The sequence below is a fragment of the Anas acuta genome, chromosome 6 (assembly GCF_963932015.1).
Source record: "Anas acuta chromosome 6, bAnaAcu1.1, whole genome shotgun sequence".
NCBI classification, from domain to species: Eukaryota; Metazoa; Chordata; class Aves; order Anseriformes; family Anatidae; genus Anas; species Anas acuta.
Genome location: NC_088984.1, coordinates 32,358,360 through 32,375,376, shown reverse-complemented (window position 1 = coordinate 32,375,376; position 17,017 = coordinate 32,358,360). Strand labels below are relative to the sequence as shown.

Genomic DNA, 17,017 nt, shown 5'->3' with positions numbered 1-17,017 from the left:
CGTGCACAGTGGGATGCCCAAATTTCAACAGAGCCTTCCAGGAGTAATATGGCACAGACTGTGAACAGTAAATGGTGTAAATCATAAATGAAACATGCCTAACATTCTTGGCATAGGTCTATAGGAAATGAGATACCTAAATACTGCACAGACTATTTCCTGTGCTATTACTGGAAAATACCAGACATACACCCTCCTTTTTCTGTCTAAAACCTCACCAAGTAAGGGAGTCAAGGATTAGCAGACGGATGATGAAAATAGCCCGTTAAGAGGTGCAAGATGTGGCCACAAAACCAAGTTTCTAGCATACCAGCACAGAAGCGTAGGTGAAGTGCTCTGCCATAGCCCCACCTTCTGTACCTGGCTTGTGAATAAAAGCTGTGCTCCGCTATATTGCATCAAAAATCCTCCATGGAACCATCCCCCAACCTCCAAACTTCCCAAACCTTGCACCTTGCACTTAGCTTCAGGAGGGTTGGCAAACAGACTTCAGCTGGCAAAATCTGCGATTTGACCATAAGCGTGGCACAAGAGCGAAGAAATTTCTTTCCCCTGCTATTTTATATGAACGCACTGGAGTGTCAAGCAGACAGGAGAGCAGGAAGAGAGGCAGCTTGCATGTGTCTGTCTTCCTCCTTCAATCTCTTTTACTCCTGTATCCTCCCTGTCACCACTGACTAGTTTTCTGTCACTCCTTTTCTTTAATACACACTCCAAGATGTTTTTCAGTAAACGGCCCCTTTTAACACTGGGCCAGTTCCCCACCATTGGGAGGAGACGATGTACCATCGCCTCGCTACTCGCACAGTTCCCTGAGGGAGAGAAGGGTCCGGGCACTTCTTCTGTCCAAAACACAGGAGCAGCGGCAGCTCTTTTTCTGTACAAACCTCGAGCTTCAAATCCCCAAACAGGGAAAGGATGGGGAATGGGACCTTAAAGCCGACAACAGGGCCATGATTTGTGATTGCGATATGGCAGACCAAAAAAAAAAAAAAGCACAAAAGAAAGTTGATGAGCAACACTCTGAGCAGCAGCCCCCTCCTATGCTGCACGCTGCATCGCCATCTTCCCCAGTCTGTTTTATACAGTAATCAAAGGATATTCTGAGCCTCTCAAAATGCCATCAGCCCTCATTGAGAATGAAATAGAGCACATCTCCACTGAAGCCTTTACAGCAGTAATCATTACAGCATGCTGGCCTGAACAGGGAGCTCTTACAGACAAAGATGGGTTTTAAAAATAAAATAAAAAAGCCTCCCTAAAATCTGAATAGAAACTTGATGATAATCTCCCAATTTTATTATGCAAGGGGGAAAAGAAACCCATAATTGTGCACTCTTGGTCTCTTATAGCGAAGAATAGGCTTCTTGATGAAATGCTGAGTTGATTTAGAGCAGGGCTGAGGTTCGGGTGGCAATAATACTCTAGAAGAAATAACCATCCAACTGATTTGGATAAAATAATCATTTTTTAACATTCTAAATCTAAACTTCATCTGTGCCTCCTCCCACTTCTCCCCACCACATCTTTTGGAGAGTCTTTTTATAGCTTCCATAATTTTTCCTCCCCCCCTTCCAAACGACAGCATTTAACAAGAAAGGCAGACTCTTTACTCTGGCTAACAAAAGGAATTTTAGGCTGTGTTGGCATTTATCCCCACTGAACGTATGTTTAGAAAGTACAGTGTTTGGCACAGGACGCTCCCGAATCCTCCTGCTACCTTATGCTCCAGGCGTTACCACACGAGTCCCGTCGCTGTGGGATGCTGTGGATGTTGCTCTCCGGCTCATGAGCCCCAACCATCAAGGGCAGACAGGTGTTTAAATGACAACTTCTTGGAGCCTTGCCAGGTGCACTTCCTAATCACAATCCCTTGTATTTTCAGGTGTGGTTATTGTTTTAACAAAACCACGAACATGATTCCACAGAAGCAGAGGTTTTTCACTAGCAGTTTCTGTTTCAAACCCGGGCACTGAAGGAAAATTTTCTCCCAGCTCTCATAATTATTTCCTGACTCTTAGTCCATTTTTCCAACTACTGAATTATGTAGAGTTGTTTAGCTTGCTTTTTTCCAAGAATGCCTCATCAGTGAAGTGTAGAAATATTTATTACTTATTCTCTTTATATCTATTGACTTTTTTCTTTTTGGGAAAGAAAATGGATCAGCTGTGAGCTCTCTTGACTGTTAACAGAGCCAGCAGCTATTCATGGATTACGCAGATGCTGCCTGATTTTAAACCAGTTTATACTGAAGCTCAGTAAATTTACATGCCAGATATCAAGGTTTGAAGCAACAGACAGCTACCGTCTCTTCCACTGATTCCACTGAGTGTTAACTTGCATTAGGTCTCACCAGGAGTACTGTGAGCTAGTGACTTGTTTTTAAACATGCATTAAATTAATAGAAAAGGTATGCTCAAACCCAAATGCCAGCCAGCACTTTGAGATTGTCTGACTCTGTGTGTCTGTATTCAGGAGCCTGAGTTTGACAGAAAATAACTAACACGTTTTAAAAATCCTGTTAAAAATTCCTGTTTTAAGGCACTTGACCTCCAAATCATGAGGCAATTTAAGAAGTTGGTCCTGATAGTCTATTCAGGTTGAGAAGGGCTTGGTCCTTGAGAAATTTCACTTATTTCAGCTGGTCTGGCTGCAAAGCAAGAGACTAATTGCCATAAAACAGTTTCAAAGATTTCTCTGTGAAGAGCTGGGCATCATGTATTCTCTTTGAGTTCTCCATATGAATTTTCTTCCTTTTTCCTCTGGCAAACTTAGCACGCTTTAAACAGGTATTTAAATACTCGTATTCTAAATATACACATTTTGAGAGAAGCTTTCCTTTTTCATGTAAATTATTAAGACTGACATAATTTTTCACCTAATGTATTTTACGGCCTATTTTTGCATGTTTATTCTTCCTACTTCATTCACCGTGAGCAACGAAATAATGCTGACTAGTGCCACTCTGGTATTAGTCCTGCTTATCATGGACTATAAAATGGCCTGGTGCTATCTACATTTCTAACAAAGACTAGAAATAGACACACTTCAGAGAATACTTCCCAGAAGAAAATACTTGCAAGAAGAAAGTTATTGTAGGTAACACATTTGTGATGGTTGACTAGGCACCAACAAAACACGAACAGCTACTGAGAACTTCATAATGGAAAAGGCAGAGCAGAACAGACAGGAGCCTCCCACCACCAGGATGTCTTTAAAACTTAGGGAAGCACAAAAGAGGAATGAGATCTTCCAGGAAAGCTTGGTGGGACTTGCAGAATTACTTTGAAGGTTTGATGGCAGCAATTGCAGTATCTGGTACACTGTTACATAGACTCTACTAGGAAAATAAACCAAACATAGTATTTACTAGTATTTACTGAAAGATACAGAACGGATTCATACTGAGTTAGAATATTCCTAATAAACCAAGCAGTTTTTCAAGAAAACTATGGAGATTTAAAAAAAAAAAAAAAAGAGGTAGAGTCAATGTAAGCTTCTGAAATGCTATGAAACCCTTTGATACAACCTCTAGCTAATTTGCAAGCTCATCATTTATTGCAACACCTGCCTAAGGAAGAGAGATCCTTGCAGAAATGCTAAAGAAAGACTACCCAATTTTCAACATTTTTGATCACCTTTTAAGGAGAAGGAATTAAAGACACTGGATAGAAAGTAAAACAACAAAAATAACAAAACCAACAAACAAAAAAAAACACAACCCAACCCAACATGAAGTGTGAAATCTAAGGAAAGATTTGGTTATTATTTGGGGGAAGATATTGCAGAAGCAGAGGGATGGCAAATGACACAAACAAACCTAATAAAAAGGAGACATCAGTGGTGTTCTGCCCTAACACCAAACATGTACAAATGATACTATCCTACTCAGCCCCTTAGGCAGAAGAGATTTCTGGTAACTGGCAGCTCCTTAATCTAGCACTGAAAGGTGTGTGGTGGACAGTTTCAAGATCCAAACCCTGCTTAAGTCCGTGTTAAATGCCCACTGAGACTCTTCTAAACTGTGATGTATTTTCCATCCCAAATGATACGATCAAGATAATCTTTTGGGAAGACAAACTGCACCTCAAAGAGCATTTCTGCACTTGAAGCAGAAATTAGGAGACGAATCCCTGGCTGATGTTATGCCAGGATGTTAGATAAAATATTTGTACGGCCCCATCTAGCCTTGATACCTCTTCACACAAATTATCTATTGACTTTGGGATGAAGTAGTTTTACTGCTATCAGCCCTACATGGCCAGGACATGTCTGGAGAAAAAGTCCACTCAAGATCAGGGTCAATTAACTGCCTTTTCTTACAGAAAAAGAAGTGAGGACTAAGAAGAAAGTGATTGCTACACCAAAGCCCTGGGCACAAGGAGAATCACAAACAAATCATGACTCCCTCCTGAATTTTCTCTTTGCCAAGAGAAGAGGATGCTAGCTTTCCCCACCAGCAAGGACGGTACCCCTCATACAAGCTCACCTGTGCTGGCACACTGGGAAGTGCCCCTCCAAATCCTGACTGCTCTCCAAAATCCCTCCTTCCAGCTCTAACTGAGCAGAATGGTGCTTACCGTCCCCACCTGCTGGATTTCAGTCTGTAAACGAGGTCGTTATTAGTCCTCAGATCTGATCCACCACTGGAGCACTACAGGTACCTTGGAAATTCACCCATTACTTAAGAGCCTAATTAATGCTGCTGAATTCCGGCAGCCATCTCGTTGGATGAACAGTCCCTGTTGTCTGTGATAAGCTTTGGAAGGGAAGATGCCACACTGACATGAAATGCATCTACAAATCACTAACAGCCTTCTCCTTTATAATTCTGTAATTTGGAAATGGCTACTTCTCAAATTCAGAAACCAGATCATATTAATCGTAAAGGTAACTCCTTGCCCAGCTTCTCTCTGGAATGATCTTTTTATGTACAGACACGTACAGATGTTCAGCCGTGAGACGTTCCCAGCCCTAGCGCTGTGCCAGGACTGCTGGGGTGGCATACCAGACACTACTCAGGGAACTAAAAGCTGGCTTTTGGCATACCAGACCCTGCTGTAGCCAAGCGGAACAGTCTCCCTGGACATACGAATTAGACCCCTCTCCTAAAAAACTAGCTTGATATTTAATTGCAGGGTTGGCAGACATTCCATGATATACAGCGAATGGAGTAGAATTACAGAGACAGCATCAGCAAGTAACAAACAGTATAGACATTTTTCAGGAGGAATTAGCCAAGGATTTAGAGCAAAAAGCACCACTGGGTACACAGAGTGCTTTCTGTATTAGTATTATCTCCGTGCACACAGGACAGTACTTGTTACAAATACCTGAATGAATCATCTAATGGCTGTGAATGTAGGACACTCAAGCACTAACTGGGGTACCGTGCTCCTGGAAACACTGCTGAGGATTCAGTTTATCTCTCAGAAGCACAGACCTTCTAAAACTCCATGTTTCTAGAATATCTCTAGACAAGGGAAAATAAAAGCTGGAAAAAGCCAAAGAGCTGAAATTGCAACTGAAGAGTTCAGATGCCATGAAAGAATTCAATTTAGCTTAGGATGCTAATTTTTACTTCAAAACTGCATCAGTCTTGGGATGGACTTTGTCACACAGGGCACTGCTATGGGCTTAGAGTATGGGCAAGCTTCTGCTCCCGGCAGCATAGGTCCTAAAGAAATGCTGGTACAAAGCCAGTCTGGGTGTGGTACAAGTACTGAAGCTGTGTCTGCACCTTGCACCTTCAGTACATCTCTAATCCCTGGAGGAAGAAGGATGTGACACTTGCTGTGGAGCTGGAAACTTGCCTTGAGGCTTCCCTCTTTCCAGCCCTCTTGCTGTGAGCCACAGCTCTGTGCTATCGATTCACATCCAAATAGCTCTCACATGGGAGGGAACAGGCACACGCTGCTTTATGCATCCAACCAGTGCTTTATGCTCAACCAGTGGCGCCTATCCTGGGCAAAAGCTGTAAGGATTTAGGGCTGAGATCAACCCAGAGAAACTTTAGCACTTTCTTTAGAAAGTAAATGCCCTCTCTCAGGCCTTTGAAGCCTAAGAGTTGGAGGACTCATCATCTCACTGCTTCCTCACTGCAAACTCTTGTCCCCAGCCTGTGGTCCTGTAATGTTAGACTACAGCCGTCAGAGGAGTACAACACCCTGCCACCGCATAGCCTGCTCCTCCCTCACTAAAATGACAATCAGAACAACTACGATGGGAAACACAGTATCTTTCAAGCTTTTCATCTCTGAAAATGACAAGAAGATTATGTAGCTCTTTGTGTGTTTTACTTCACCAAATTGCCTGGCAATCTCCCCATAAAATTTAATTTGCCAGACGCAGTGAACACAAACTACCTAAGCTGTATCAATTCATTTGGCATTTATGGCTGCAGCGGTACCATAATGAGTTTGTGTAATATTAACGTTCACTATACCAAACAAGCACAAATTGTAAACTATCCAAAGGAAACACAAAGAAAGACATAATCAGGCAACTGCAGGTGGAGAGATCTGCCCACACGTCAATTCTGTGTGATTCTTGTCACTGACATCCCCTGTACTGCACTATATACTACAGTAAGTGCACAATTACCTTATAGGACCTACCAGGTATTTTGTTTCAAACCAACACTAATCTTCACAGGAAGAACAGTTAACATACCAAGAACTGAGTGTTTTCAAAAAAACAACACAAAGGCATGTAGCCTTCTATACAGAGGGAACACAAATGTAGTACATCCAAAAAGAAACTCCCAGCAAAGGAAACCATGAATGCAAAGATGCTGTGGGGCTTTCAATGCAGCCCCAAGCCCCTCCAGCAACTTTATGCTGTGGCCTTCCTGCAGTTTGGATGTGCATGCCTGTGTGGCAGCCCTAGCAGTGCATTCAGGAGATGCAGGGCTGTTAGCAAATAGAACTGAGACTTACACGAATCTGAGACACTGGACTAGTCCCTCTATATTATAAAGGTTAATATTGTTACAGGTCAGAAGTCAGTCTGCAGTCACTCCAGCAAGCACTATTATAAATCAGCTGGGAATTCAGTGGCAACTTCTTTGCCCATCTGTTCTTTCTGCCTTAAAAATTACCCCTCCGTAAGGAGGCTACTGCAAAGAAGAAAAATGCTACAAAGCTGGAGGGAGTGCAAAGCCACAGAGCTGAGTGTGAGCCTCCTGTCCCCCAGCTGCCCTCTGTGAGCTAGAAAACCTGGCTCAGAATCTGGAAACTTTTGGCAAAGGGTAATTCCAGATTTAAGTGTTAGATTGTCATATGATTCCAGAGAAAAATTCCCAGCAGTAGAAGCTACTGAAAGCAGGATACAGGCTTGCTACTGTCATTAAATTGAACTGCAAAGCAAAGCTCCCACTGACTAAGTGGGACAAGATCACAGTCTCAAACCAAGATGGGAAATTGCGAGCTGCAGAGAAGAGACATCACATCAAGAATGTGATGGAGCCTCTCTGTGTGACAAAATGAAGGCGTGGGGTCTCCTTCTGCAGTTCTGCTGACTTCAGGGGGATCACGTGTGCAAGCAGTGTGGCTGCAAGTTGGGCAGAGGCTGTGAGAAAGTTATTTAAATTTTTGCACAATAATAGTAATACATTTCTGGGTTTGCTTGCCATGAATTTCTCCGTGGGAGTGTTGGCTACCCTGTGTTGGTCTAAGTGTTGGCTGTGTAAAACAAAGTTACAGTGATCCACAGCAGTGCACAAGTGAGCAACTTTTGAAGGTAACTATTGCCATTTCCTCCTTTTCTCAGAAGCTGGCAGCAAAGGAAACAGAACCTCTCCAGAGACAGGTGAAGTAAAACTGACTTTTTTCAGATGAGTGTCAGCCCTAAAAAGTCTCGTTGCAATAAATGGGAAGTTTCTTGTTTATTGCTAAATCATGCATAATTCCCCTCTGCACTGCTGTCTAGTGATGCAGGAAAAGCACTGGGTGAATCCAGCTTAGCCATTGGGACTACAACCCAGCCTCTTCCTAACACTTCTCGAGTCTCCTTGCCTTTAAAAACAGTAGCAATTTCCTTATGAATTTATCGGATATTGTTTAGGGCTAGGTTTTGTCTTCCTTATTCCAGAATAATTTATTCAGGAGAGATGAAATAGCATCATGCAGCGTACAGTTAGGACATGAAAACTGACCTGGTTCCAGCACTCTTTGCTCCATCACTTACCTCCTCCCTTCCACACGTGGTGTAATCAATGAATGATGGTTTGTGTTGGATTCAGACCAGAGTGTGAATTTGGAACTATCTACACTATGGATAAATGTTTGATAGAATTCTAACCCATACAGAATAAATACCAGCATTTCAATGAGACTGCACTTAGTGGTTCAAAATGGGACTTTCCACTAAAAGCAGAGTGGAGAGAAAAATCCAACCCAACAAGGGAAGTCCCTAATTACTGAATACATCTGATGCTTGTGCAAATGTCCTGGCATCAGCAATGACATTTCACCATTTCTTAGTTTTGTGAGAAGGGGGGGCATCTACTAACTATTAAAAGGCCAGAGCCAAATGCAGCACTGTGCAGAGGTCAGAGCTGCAGACAGGGAACTCTAGAGTGAAAAGGAATTCAGGAAACCTGCACTCAGGTCCCACATACAGCAGGGCTCCTCCTGTGCTGAGGCATTTATGACAGAATTCATTTCACCAGACCTCGTGCACCAGGTCTGAGACTGCTCTGGAGTTGTCAGCGGTCAGCGGATAGAGAGAGACACCTCCAGAATGTGACTTATCCCACTGTAAACGTCCAAAGCGGGCAGAAATCATCACCCCCTGAATGTTCAGGTGAAGAGCTTAGATTGTATCTCAATCTTTTTGATGGTTACAGTTAAACAAGCTGAATTCTACCTGAATCCTCTCTGTGCCTCAGTTGTTCCTGTAAAATAATCATTTCCTTCCCTAACAGGGATGTTACAAAGATCAACATGCCAAAATCTCTGATATGCTCAGCCAAAACCCATGCTTGTGAAGGCGGGCCCTGAAAGCATCACATATAACAGGGAAAGGGGCTGGGTCTGAAATCTGGCTTGAGACACAAAAGCAGCATTATCTATATATTCCAGCTGCCCTCAGTTACATCAGTGCCAACCCTGTCAAGACGAAAGGATTGCAGGGACAGAGAATGAGAGCTATGTTCTTCCTGCCCAGGATGGTACACAACTGAGAAACAACACTGCCTGACTTCAAAAGCTTCAGCTGTGCTTTCAGGACAGGCAGTTCAAGTCGAGCCTTTGTTCACTCAAGGCTGAGCTATTAATTCAAAATTCACTTGGGCACAATGAACAGGGAACCCAGTGACAACATTTTTATAGTCACTCTCCTTACAATGGAAGCTTGTAATTCCCAAGGCAACTCTCACCTGTGTTTGATTAGTGTACTTAAATCTCCACCTGTGCTTTTATAATAACCAGTATTTTCTGTCAGAGCTTGCTCTTACCCTGTTGGAATCAATTCTTGTCCTGGAAGTGTAGATGGGAGGAGGGATATTGAAGGCTTGAGGAACAAGATACTCTTCAGCATCCATCATATCTTCCAGGTCTTCTTCATCGAGAAGGTTTTGAAAGAACTTACTGTCATTTGGGCTTGGTAGTTTCATCCGATCATCTCCCTGAATAGGTTGTATGGAGAGAGGAAAACAGCAAAGAGATGGATTAATTTCCCAACAGGGAACTTAGGCCTTCTTCATGCCCTAGCAGCCAGGCTGCAGGGACTGCACATGCTGTTTTGATTGTTCTAAAGCACCACATCCACATCATTTGATTTTTTTACTGGGAGTATGATGACAGAAAGAGAATAAGTGCATAAATCAAGCAAAGCCTTTCTACTTTTTTTTTTCTTTTCTTTCTTTTGGCATTCTTGTGACTAAGCTTTTATTCTTTCTTCCTTTTCCCATACAAGCTCAGTTTCTGACCCAAATTCTGTCAAGGTCTGATGTATTTTGTGAAATATCTCAGCTATTTAGGCTTGCATGTTGGGGAAAATAACATGGCAACTGCTGTGTTTGGATGTTTGCTTTATTTTCAATTGTATTTTTAGGGACTCGGTGGGCTAAATTTCCCTCTCATCCATATGGAAAGTTCTGCGGAACGTAACAGAGCTGAAAGCAATAAAAATCAAACTGGGTAACAACAGCAGCAACAACGATAAGTATTTTTTACTGAAACGGCATTTACAAGCCAGAGAGGCAAATCATGGCTGTGCTTTGCTCAGTGCCAAAAACCATCAGAAAAGGCAGCTCATGCCCTAAACACCTAACTGCCCATAGAAATGATACTAAATTTAACTGCATGGATCAAGAGTGGCCTCCCCCTCCTCAAGAATTACTCTACCACGTGTGAATTCAGCAGGGAGTCATGGCTGCACTACAGCATTCATACAGACCTGTTTAAAAGCTCAACAGCAAGCTCATCATTCTTGATGGCCTCTGGAGGGAAGGGGGAATCACAATGGCAGAGATACCAGTGCAGTGGAGCTACCCTGGTTTCTCTTCAGGACGTACATGGCCCATATTGTCTGCAAGGATCACTGGAGAAGAAGCCTAGCGGGAAGGAATACCCACTAGACTATATGTAGTTGTAACAAGGGAGGGAAGGGCAGGGGAAAGGGAGGCAGGGAAAAGAGATTTTGAATGGGGAAACGTGTCCTATTTAATGAAGTATTTAAATCAGACTGATTTTTTCAGTCACTCATAACAGCTGAACCTACAATTTAGCACAGTGGGGAATACCACAGGAGAAATAAAGCACCGTAATTCTTCTTGACCAGCATTGTGCTTTCCAAATGTATTTTACTTCTCAAGTTGCAGGAGAGTAGCATATGTTGGCGCTGTGCAGTAATACACCTCGTGCAGGCTAGCATGCCTACACAGTGAAATGAAACACTGTGTGATGAGACTACCACTAGTCCCAGAAGCAGTCAGGAGGCATGCAAGTGTCAGCCTGTGCTTCTGAAGAATCTTCAGCGCGAAGCTAAGAACCAGCTGGACTTACCTCCACACTGTACTCCATGATGTGGAGGTGATATGAGTGTAAGAGTACCTGTGTCAAACTGATTTCATGCTTTGGTCTCTGGTGTTTCAGCATCACCCTACTTCCTTTAGTTTTACTAAAGCACTTTCGCACTGCTCACACACTAGGACTTTCCAAAGACTTTACCAAATGGTTAGATTCATTTCCCATGGTTTGAGATTGAGATGTAATAAATAGAGAACTCCAGGTTTCTGCAGGATGTGGGAGCAAAAGATAAGTCTACACACGTGTGCAGGGTGTATGCAGTTGTAGCTAGATTAGTTAACAGATGTGTCTGTGCTGGTATTGCCACTGTGTCACAGTGTGGTTTCGTATGTGATGAAGCATGTTGGTGTGTATCACACAGCCTGTGAAGCACTACAAGCAGCACAGAGCCTACACAGCCTCTCCAGCATGAGGCACCCATGTGACACAACTCCCTGCCTTCTGAGAAACCTTTACGTTTAGGCAAAATATGCAAAAAAAATATGCTATGCAAAAACAACAACAAAAAAACAAACACAACGCAACCTCAACAGTGCAGGGAAGTTTCTTTACAGGATAATCCCCTGACATTTAGCCTAAGCAACTGTAGAATCAAGCAAGTCCTTGCTCTAAAGTAGGTCCACCTACTATTGTATCCCCCACTAAAGTGGGGGATAATATTCCCCCCACTTTCATGAGAGAATGCAAATTACTCAGCAACTTGTGAAGATACAGCTTGTGTACATGGTCACAAACACAGACATAGGAAGTGAATTTCAGGTGTTTCTCCTAATTTCTGAGATACAGACACTGGCTATTCTACTTTACTACTGTATAGTACTACAGTCACGGTGTTTGATTTAAGTTCAAGAGCATTCTGAACTCCCAAAATTCAAAGGCAATCCCCTTAATAATCTGGTTTGATAAGCAGATTTTTTTTTTTTTTCTTTTCCCCTAATGTTGCTTACCTGAATTACCAGGTACCTTTGAGGGTCTCGAGCCATTCTAGAGAATTCAGCAGCCAGCTCCTTGAATTTAGGCCGACTGTCAGCATCAATCATCCAGCCTGGGGACAGATCAAAGACAACAAAGTAAGCGGTTACTTGTCAAGGAAAAAAAAGCATTAAGTTTTTAAAAATGCACAAGTTTGAAGTGAAATGATGTCCTTGATAGTTCTTTCCTAGAGAAAAAATGCAATAAGGAGCCTGGGAAAACCAGAAAGATGGAACTCTGATGCCTCTAAAGTGAAAACATCTGGTCCCGGCCAGAGGAGACTGGATGTTCCACACTGCAAGGGTTTCTTAATTTGCTCTGAGTTCCTGTTCCCCATCCCAAAAAATAGTCAGTAACAAGGCCTTGAAATTTTTTGTATTTGGCCGTTTAGATGGCAATTCTGACCATCTTTTATTATGGATCTGCCTTATCTGTAATATAATTAATCTCCAATCTCATCTGAGCCTAGTGGGTTTATTACAAAGTCACTGCTAAACACATTTCTTTTAACTAAACTACTGTTCCACAGTGGTTTACGTTACAAAGAGCTGTTTGACAGTTCTACAGGACGACTGACTTCCCATCCTGCCTTTCAGTTAATTCGGCATTCATATATCTGCATCATTAACACAGACCTCACACAAAGCATTAGAAGCTATTTTAATTGTGCAAGGGTGATTCTCTGCTCCTTTGTTCTCCCACAAACATTCATTAGGAACAACAGTTCTCAATCCCTTCAAGTGTTTTCTGCAAAACAAGCAAGTAGCATAGGCAGTCACTACTAGCAACTAGTTTATCTCAGCGTCAGCTTTTTCTAAGGGAAGATTCTCTCAGCAACTCCCCAAGAACGCGTTCTCATTTGTCAGGGAGGCAAAATGAAGCAGGCCTTATCTCCTTCATAGCCTTTAACTGAAGAAGCGACCAAAGCAACAACAACAAAAGCTATTATAAAGAACTCCACACATGCATTACAGGACTAAGCCTGTACATCTAGCTGGGACTTTCCATCTTCCAGAACAGTCAGTCTACTAGGACTTCTTTTGTTCTCTGAGAATAACCTCATACTCATTAGAAATCCCACCAGCTTCAGTATATTTGCACTTGACCAACATGAACCCCTTGTACTGTTCTGGTGATTTCCCTACCTGCATGCACTTATGTTAAAAGGTCTGTGATAATTCAAGCACCTTTCCTCTCTGTTTCCCAGATCTACCTGAACATGTCGAGACTGCTAATTGTTGTATGCATGGTTCTGCAGCATTTATTCAGAAGTAACAGGAAAGTACCGGTGTACTAGTCTCCATCCTGAAGTCACCAAGACATGGTTTAATTATTTGGTTTCTTTAGTAAGACTCACAGAATTGTCTTTAGGGTAGGAATGTGATATGAAGGAGAACTGATCTATTAACTAATACGAACAACTCTTTTCTAAGTAACATTGGGGGTTACCAAACGTCTCCTGTCCTTGTATCAATATGTAATAGAATGGATAGCTGATGTTGAAAAGAAAATCCCTCTCTACCTCCCTATCACAACTACCTTGCTGTAGGAACCCAAGGGGGTTGGCAGGCACCAGGCAGTGCTGGTGATTCAAATCTTGCCCATTTTTGGTATGCAGAGCCCGAATTACATTAAACCACACTGAAAATTCCCCCACAGTACTCTACTTAAGGGTTTGATGGAGTCACATTATTCCCCAGTCTTCGAACTACCCTGAGAACAGGGTAGAACATAGGATATGGGCAGTTCTTTACTGTCTTAAACTTCGACATGTCCAGAACTGAACCTGCCCATACTACAGATGTGGTGTTCAAATTCTTCACCACTACTAAGCAGTGTAGAGCTCAATACTTTAACAAAGGGTTGGGGTAGGAAAAGAAGAGATGAAGTACTGCACATTCCAAATGCAAACTCCTGAATGCATGAGGGCGTTCACACTACCAGCTTCATGAACTGCTAGCAACTCTACCTGTATTCAGAAAAAGCTTATTTACCTCTGTTAGTGTTATTTTCTTTGTGTTTTTGTGTACAAGGCAAAAGGGAAAGGTCCATAGAAGATGGATGAGATAGCTGTATGTTAATCTCACTTAAATTAAGTCAGAAACACCAGAGAGATGTCCCTAATTCTTTTTAAATTAGAAGCATAGCCTTAGAGAATATAGTCACTAGTGTAGGTATCTTGAAGATAAAAAGGGTAGGAAGAAACCAACTACAAGTTGGTTTCCTTTTTCGCTGAAGTAAAAATACCCATAAATTATTATACTGGACTAAGAATGACAAATCTCCTTTCTGTATCATTCCTTATATTAATTTTGCTTTTTATTATTACTATTACAATCATCAATTCTTTACTAACAATAAAACATTCATGCTTTCTTTCCTCAGTATTTGGAACTAGCATTTCTCCTCCCAACCTTCACTGGCTTAGTATCCATGTACCATAATTATGTTTAATACTATCTTTTTTAACATCAAAATCAATTGTCATGGAAATGACAAGGGTTTACAATAACAATGACACAATTTTGACTTCACAGCAAGAATTTGAGATAGCATCTGACAGTAATAAGAAGCTAACTCAACCCTTCATGGCTGAATTCTTATATTTTGCAACTGCAAAAAAATGTGTACACACTATTTAAATGGAATTTACAGTATCTTGGGAAGCTTTTGTTTTGAAACAGCTTGCACTATTACCCAGCACTGTCAGAAAATATAGATGCAAATATTCTAAAATAGCATTCTTCTCGCACTGAGCATGGATATTAAAAACTACAATTACTTACATTTCACCATCACCATATAAACGTCAATAGTGCAGATTGGAGGCTGGGGCAACCGCTCTCCCTTCTCCAAGAGGTCAGGGATCTCTCGAGTCGGGATCCCATCGTATGGCTTTCCACCAAAGGTCATAAGCTCCCAGATAGTGACTCCTAGACAGAAGAGTGATAATATTTGAAGTCATACTACTCAGATTGACACACAATTTCTTACAGCTCAGTATTGTGGCCCAGTTCTGGACTGCAATCTCTTCATTACCAGGGCCTGTGAAAATACTCAAAGTTTGGTTTGCCATTTAACAAGCTCCAGAAAGTGGTGAAATGGCACTTACTGTTAGGCTACAAAAGCAACTTCCCTCATTTTTATTGGCATAAAAAGCAGCATGATAGATCTGAGGCACAACAGAAAGGTCTAAGACAAATAAATGTTGGGAGAGTAAATGGATGCAATATTAAGAGAATGTATCTTGCTCTTTTATCATATCAAAAAGGCAAATGAATAGCTGATGTACTCTGTTGTTTTCAAGGGAAAAAAAAACACAAAGATGTTCCCTAACTCAGGGCATTAATTTCTCACAAAGGTACAGCACTGAATAGTGTTATGTCATTGTCTTTGCCTTCTAAGTCATTCACAGCCACTTGTATTATTATTTTTCCTTAAAACACCTTATGGATTTGAGTTATGATACTGCTGTGCTTCAAAACCAAGATTCTCTTTTTGAATAGCTATAGGATTGGTTTTGGCATCAGAGCTGGAAATAAAGGTCATATATCATAAGCAACAATTTGTCACCAAACAAAATCTTAAATATTGAAAATGCTTCTTTCACACCTGTTTCTTTGGTTTTTGTTCTTATTTTATTGCAAAGGTCATTTAAAACATGCCTCCAGATCAGTAGCCATATTTTGACAGCTGTCATACTAATGTGAAAAGCAGTGGGCAAAAATACATTATGTATAAAACACGTATTTAGTTCAGCCTCATTCACCTCTTTGCTGATGTTCAATAACTGTAACTTGTCAAGTCTTTTTGGTTTTGTCCTTTCTGATTATAAATATTCTAGGCTTCCTGCATTTAAAATGAATTTCATAAATGGAGGCGTGTTTTTTCGTAAGTGATATAGGTTGTGCAGAATTTGAGTAGAAACAGCAGCTTTACATGATCAGTTTAATTCTCATATATTTTTCTTAGCTGAATAGAAGAGGGCAGCTACTCAGTCACAGCAAACAGTGTCTTTTGCTGCTACCCACAGGTAGAAGTGAGTAATGAATAGAGGAGTTGCATGGCTTTTTGTTTCAAAATGATATGGCAACAAGAAATGCAAATAGGAGTCTGTAAGCCCCAGATACATTCCACTTACAAAGGTATATACGATTTTATTAGTAATACCTGTGTGAAATAAACAGGCAGGGAGCTAAACACATATGGCATAGAAGTTCATCAGGATAACACCATTTCCAACATTAAATGAACATCTAATTCTCAAATGTTATTTTTGTGTGTGTGGAGTTCACATGAACTGACCTGACTAACCAATTCCAAAGTTATCTGTGAAATTAAACCCATGCATGTTTTAGTTAGCTTGGAGATACCGTCTCTTTCTCTTCTTTCTCTTACTATATTTGCTCTGTATTATGGCAAATTCCCTTTTATCTGACTGTAGGTACAGAAATTCCCATAAGTCTGAAAATATTTTTTTGACATTCATGACTTTTATAGTTAAGATTTTCAAAGGACTGCTGGAAATTATGACCTGCAGCTGTATTTTTATGAATCTGTGGCTAAGCTGAAAGAAGCCTTCTTCTGTCATAATAATCATCCAAATTTCTACCAGTCCAGACCTTACGGCAGTCATCCCAGCAGGGACATCATGATAATGTATTTTTGTGAGCAGGGAAGTAAGGTAGGAGACAAGTAACAATTGCTGTTTAGAGTTACACATTATTTAAAAAAAAAAAAAAAAGAAAAGTAAAAACTACTAGAATTAACTCTTCTTTCTGAAAGAAAAAAGGCTATCTGTAACACAGTAACACAGCTTGGTTTAACACATTACAAGATACACATATTTAAACTAATCACGTGAAGATTTACCGTAGCTCCAAACATCGCTCTGATGGGTAAATTTCCTGTAGTGTATACACTCCAGAGCCATCCACTTAATTGGCATCTAGGAAAAGACAAGAAAAATGCAAGCTTAGAAATACAATATTAAAACAATAAAGCTGGATCGT

The 17,017-nt window shown here is 41.1% G+C and overlaps 2 protein-coding genes across 9 annotated transcripts in view; one reads left to right on the top strand and one right to left on the bottom strand.

Annotated features, from left to right (window-relative positions):
* LOC137858507 (uncharacterized) overlaps positions 1 to 4,620 on the top strand; it is a 100,447-nt gene extending 95,827 nt beyond the window's left edge. Inside the window, exon 6 of the mRNA XM_068686379.1 lies at positions 4,326 to 4,620. Coding sequence (XP_068542480.1) covers positions 4,326 to 4,337 — 12 coding nt within the window. The 3' untranslated portion in view covers positions 4,338 to 4,620. The remainder of the gene's footprint in view (positions 1 to 4,325) is intronic.
* Positions 1 to 17,017, bottom strand: part of ERBB4 (erb-b2 receptor tyrosine kinase 4) — a 576,064-nt gene that overhangs the window by 18,749 nt on the left and 540,298 nt on the right. For all 8 annotated transcript variants that reach the window (XM_068686347.1, XM_068686350.1, XM_068686352.1 and 5 more), the window contains 4 exons: positions 16,878 to 16,953; positions 14,792 to 14,938; positions 11,981 to 12,078; positions 9,458 to 9,628 (listed from right to left, as the gene is read on the bottom strand). In XM_068686347.1, the coding sequence (XP_068542448.1) occupies positions 9,458 to 9,628; positions 11,981 to 12,078; positions 14,792 to 14,938; positions 16,878 to 16,953 (492 nt within the window). The remainder of the gene's footprint in view (positions 1 to 9,457; positions 9,629 to 11,980; positions 12,079 to 14,791; positions 14,939 to 16,877; positions 16,954 to 17,017) is intronic.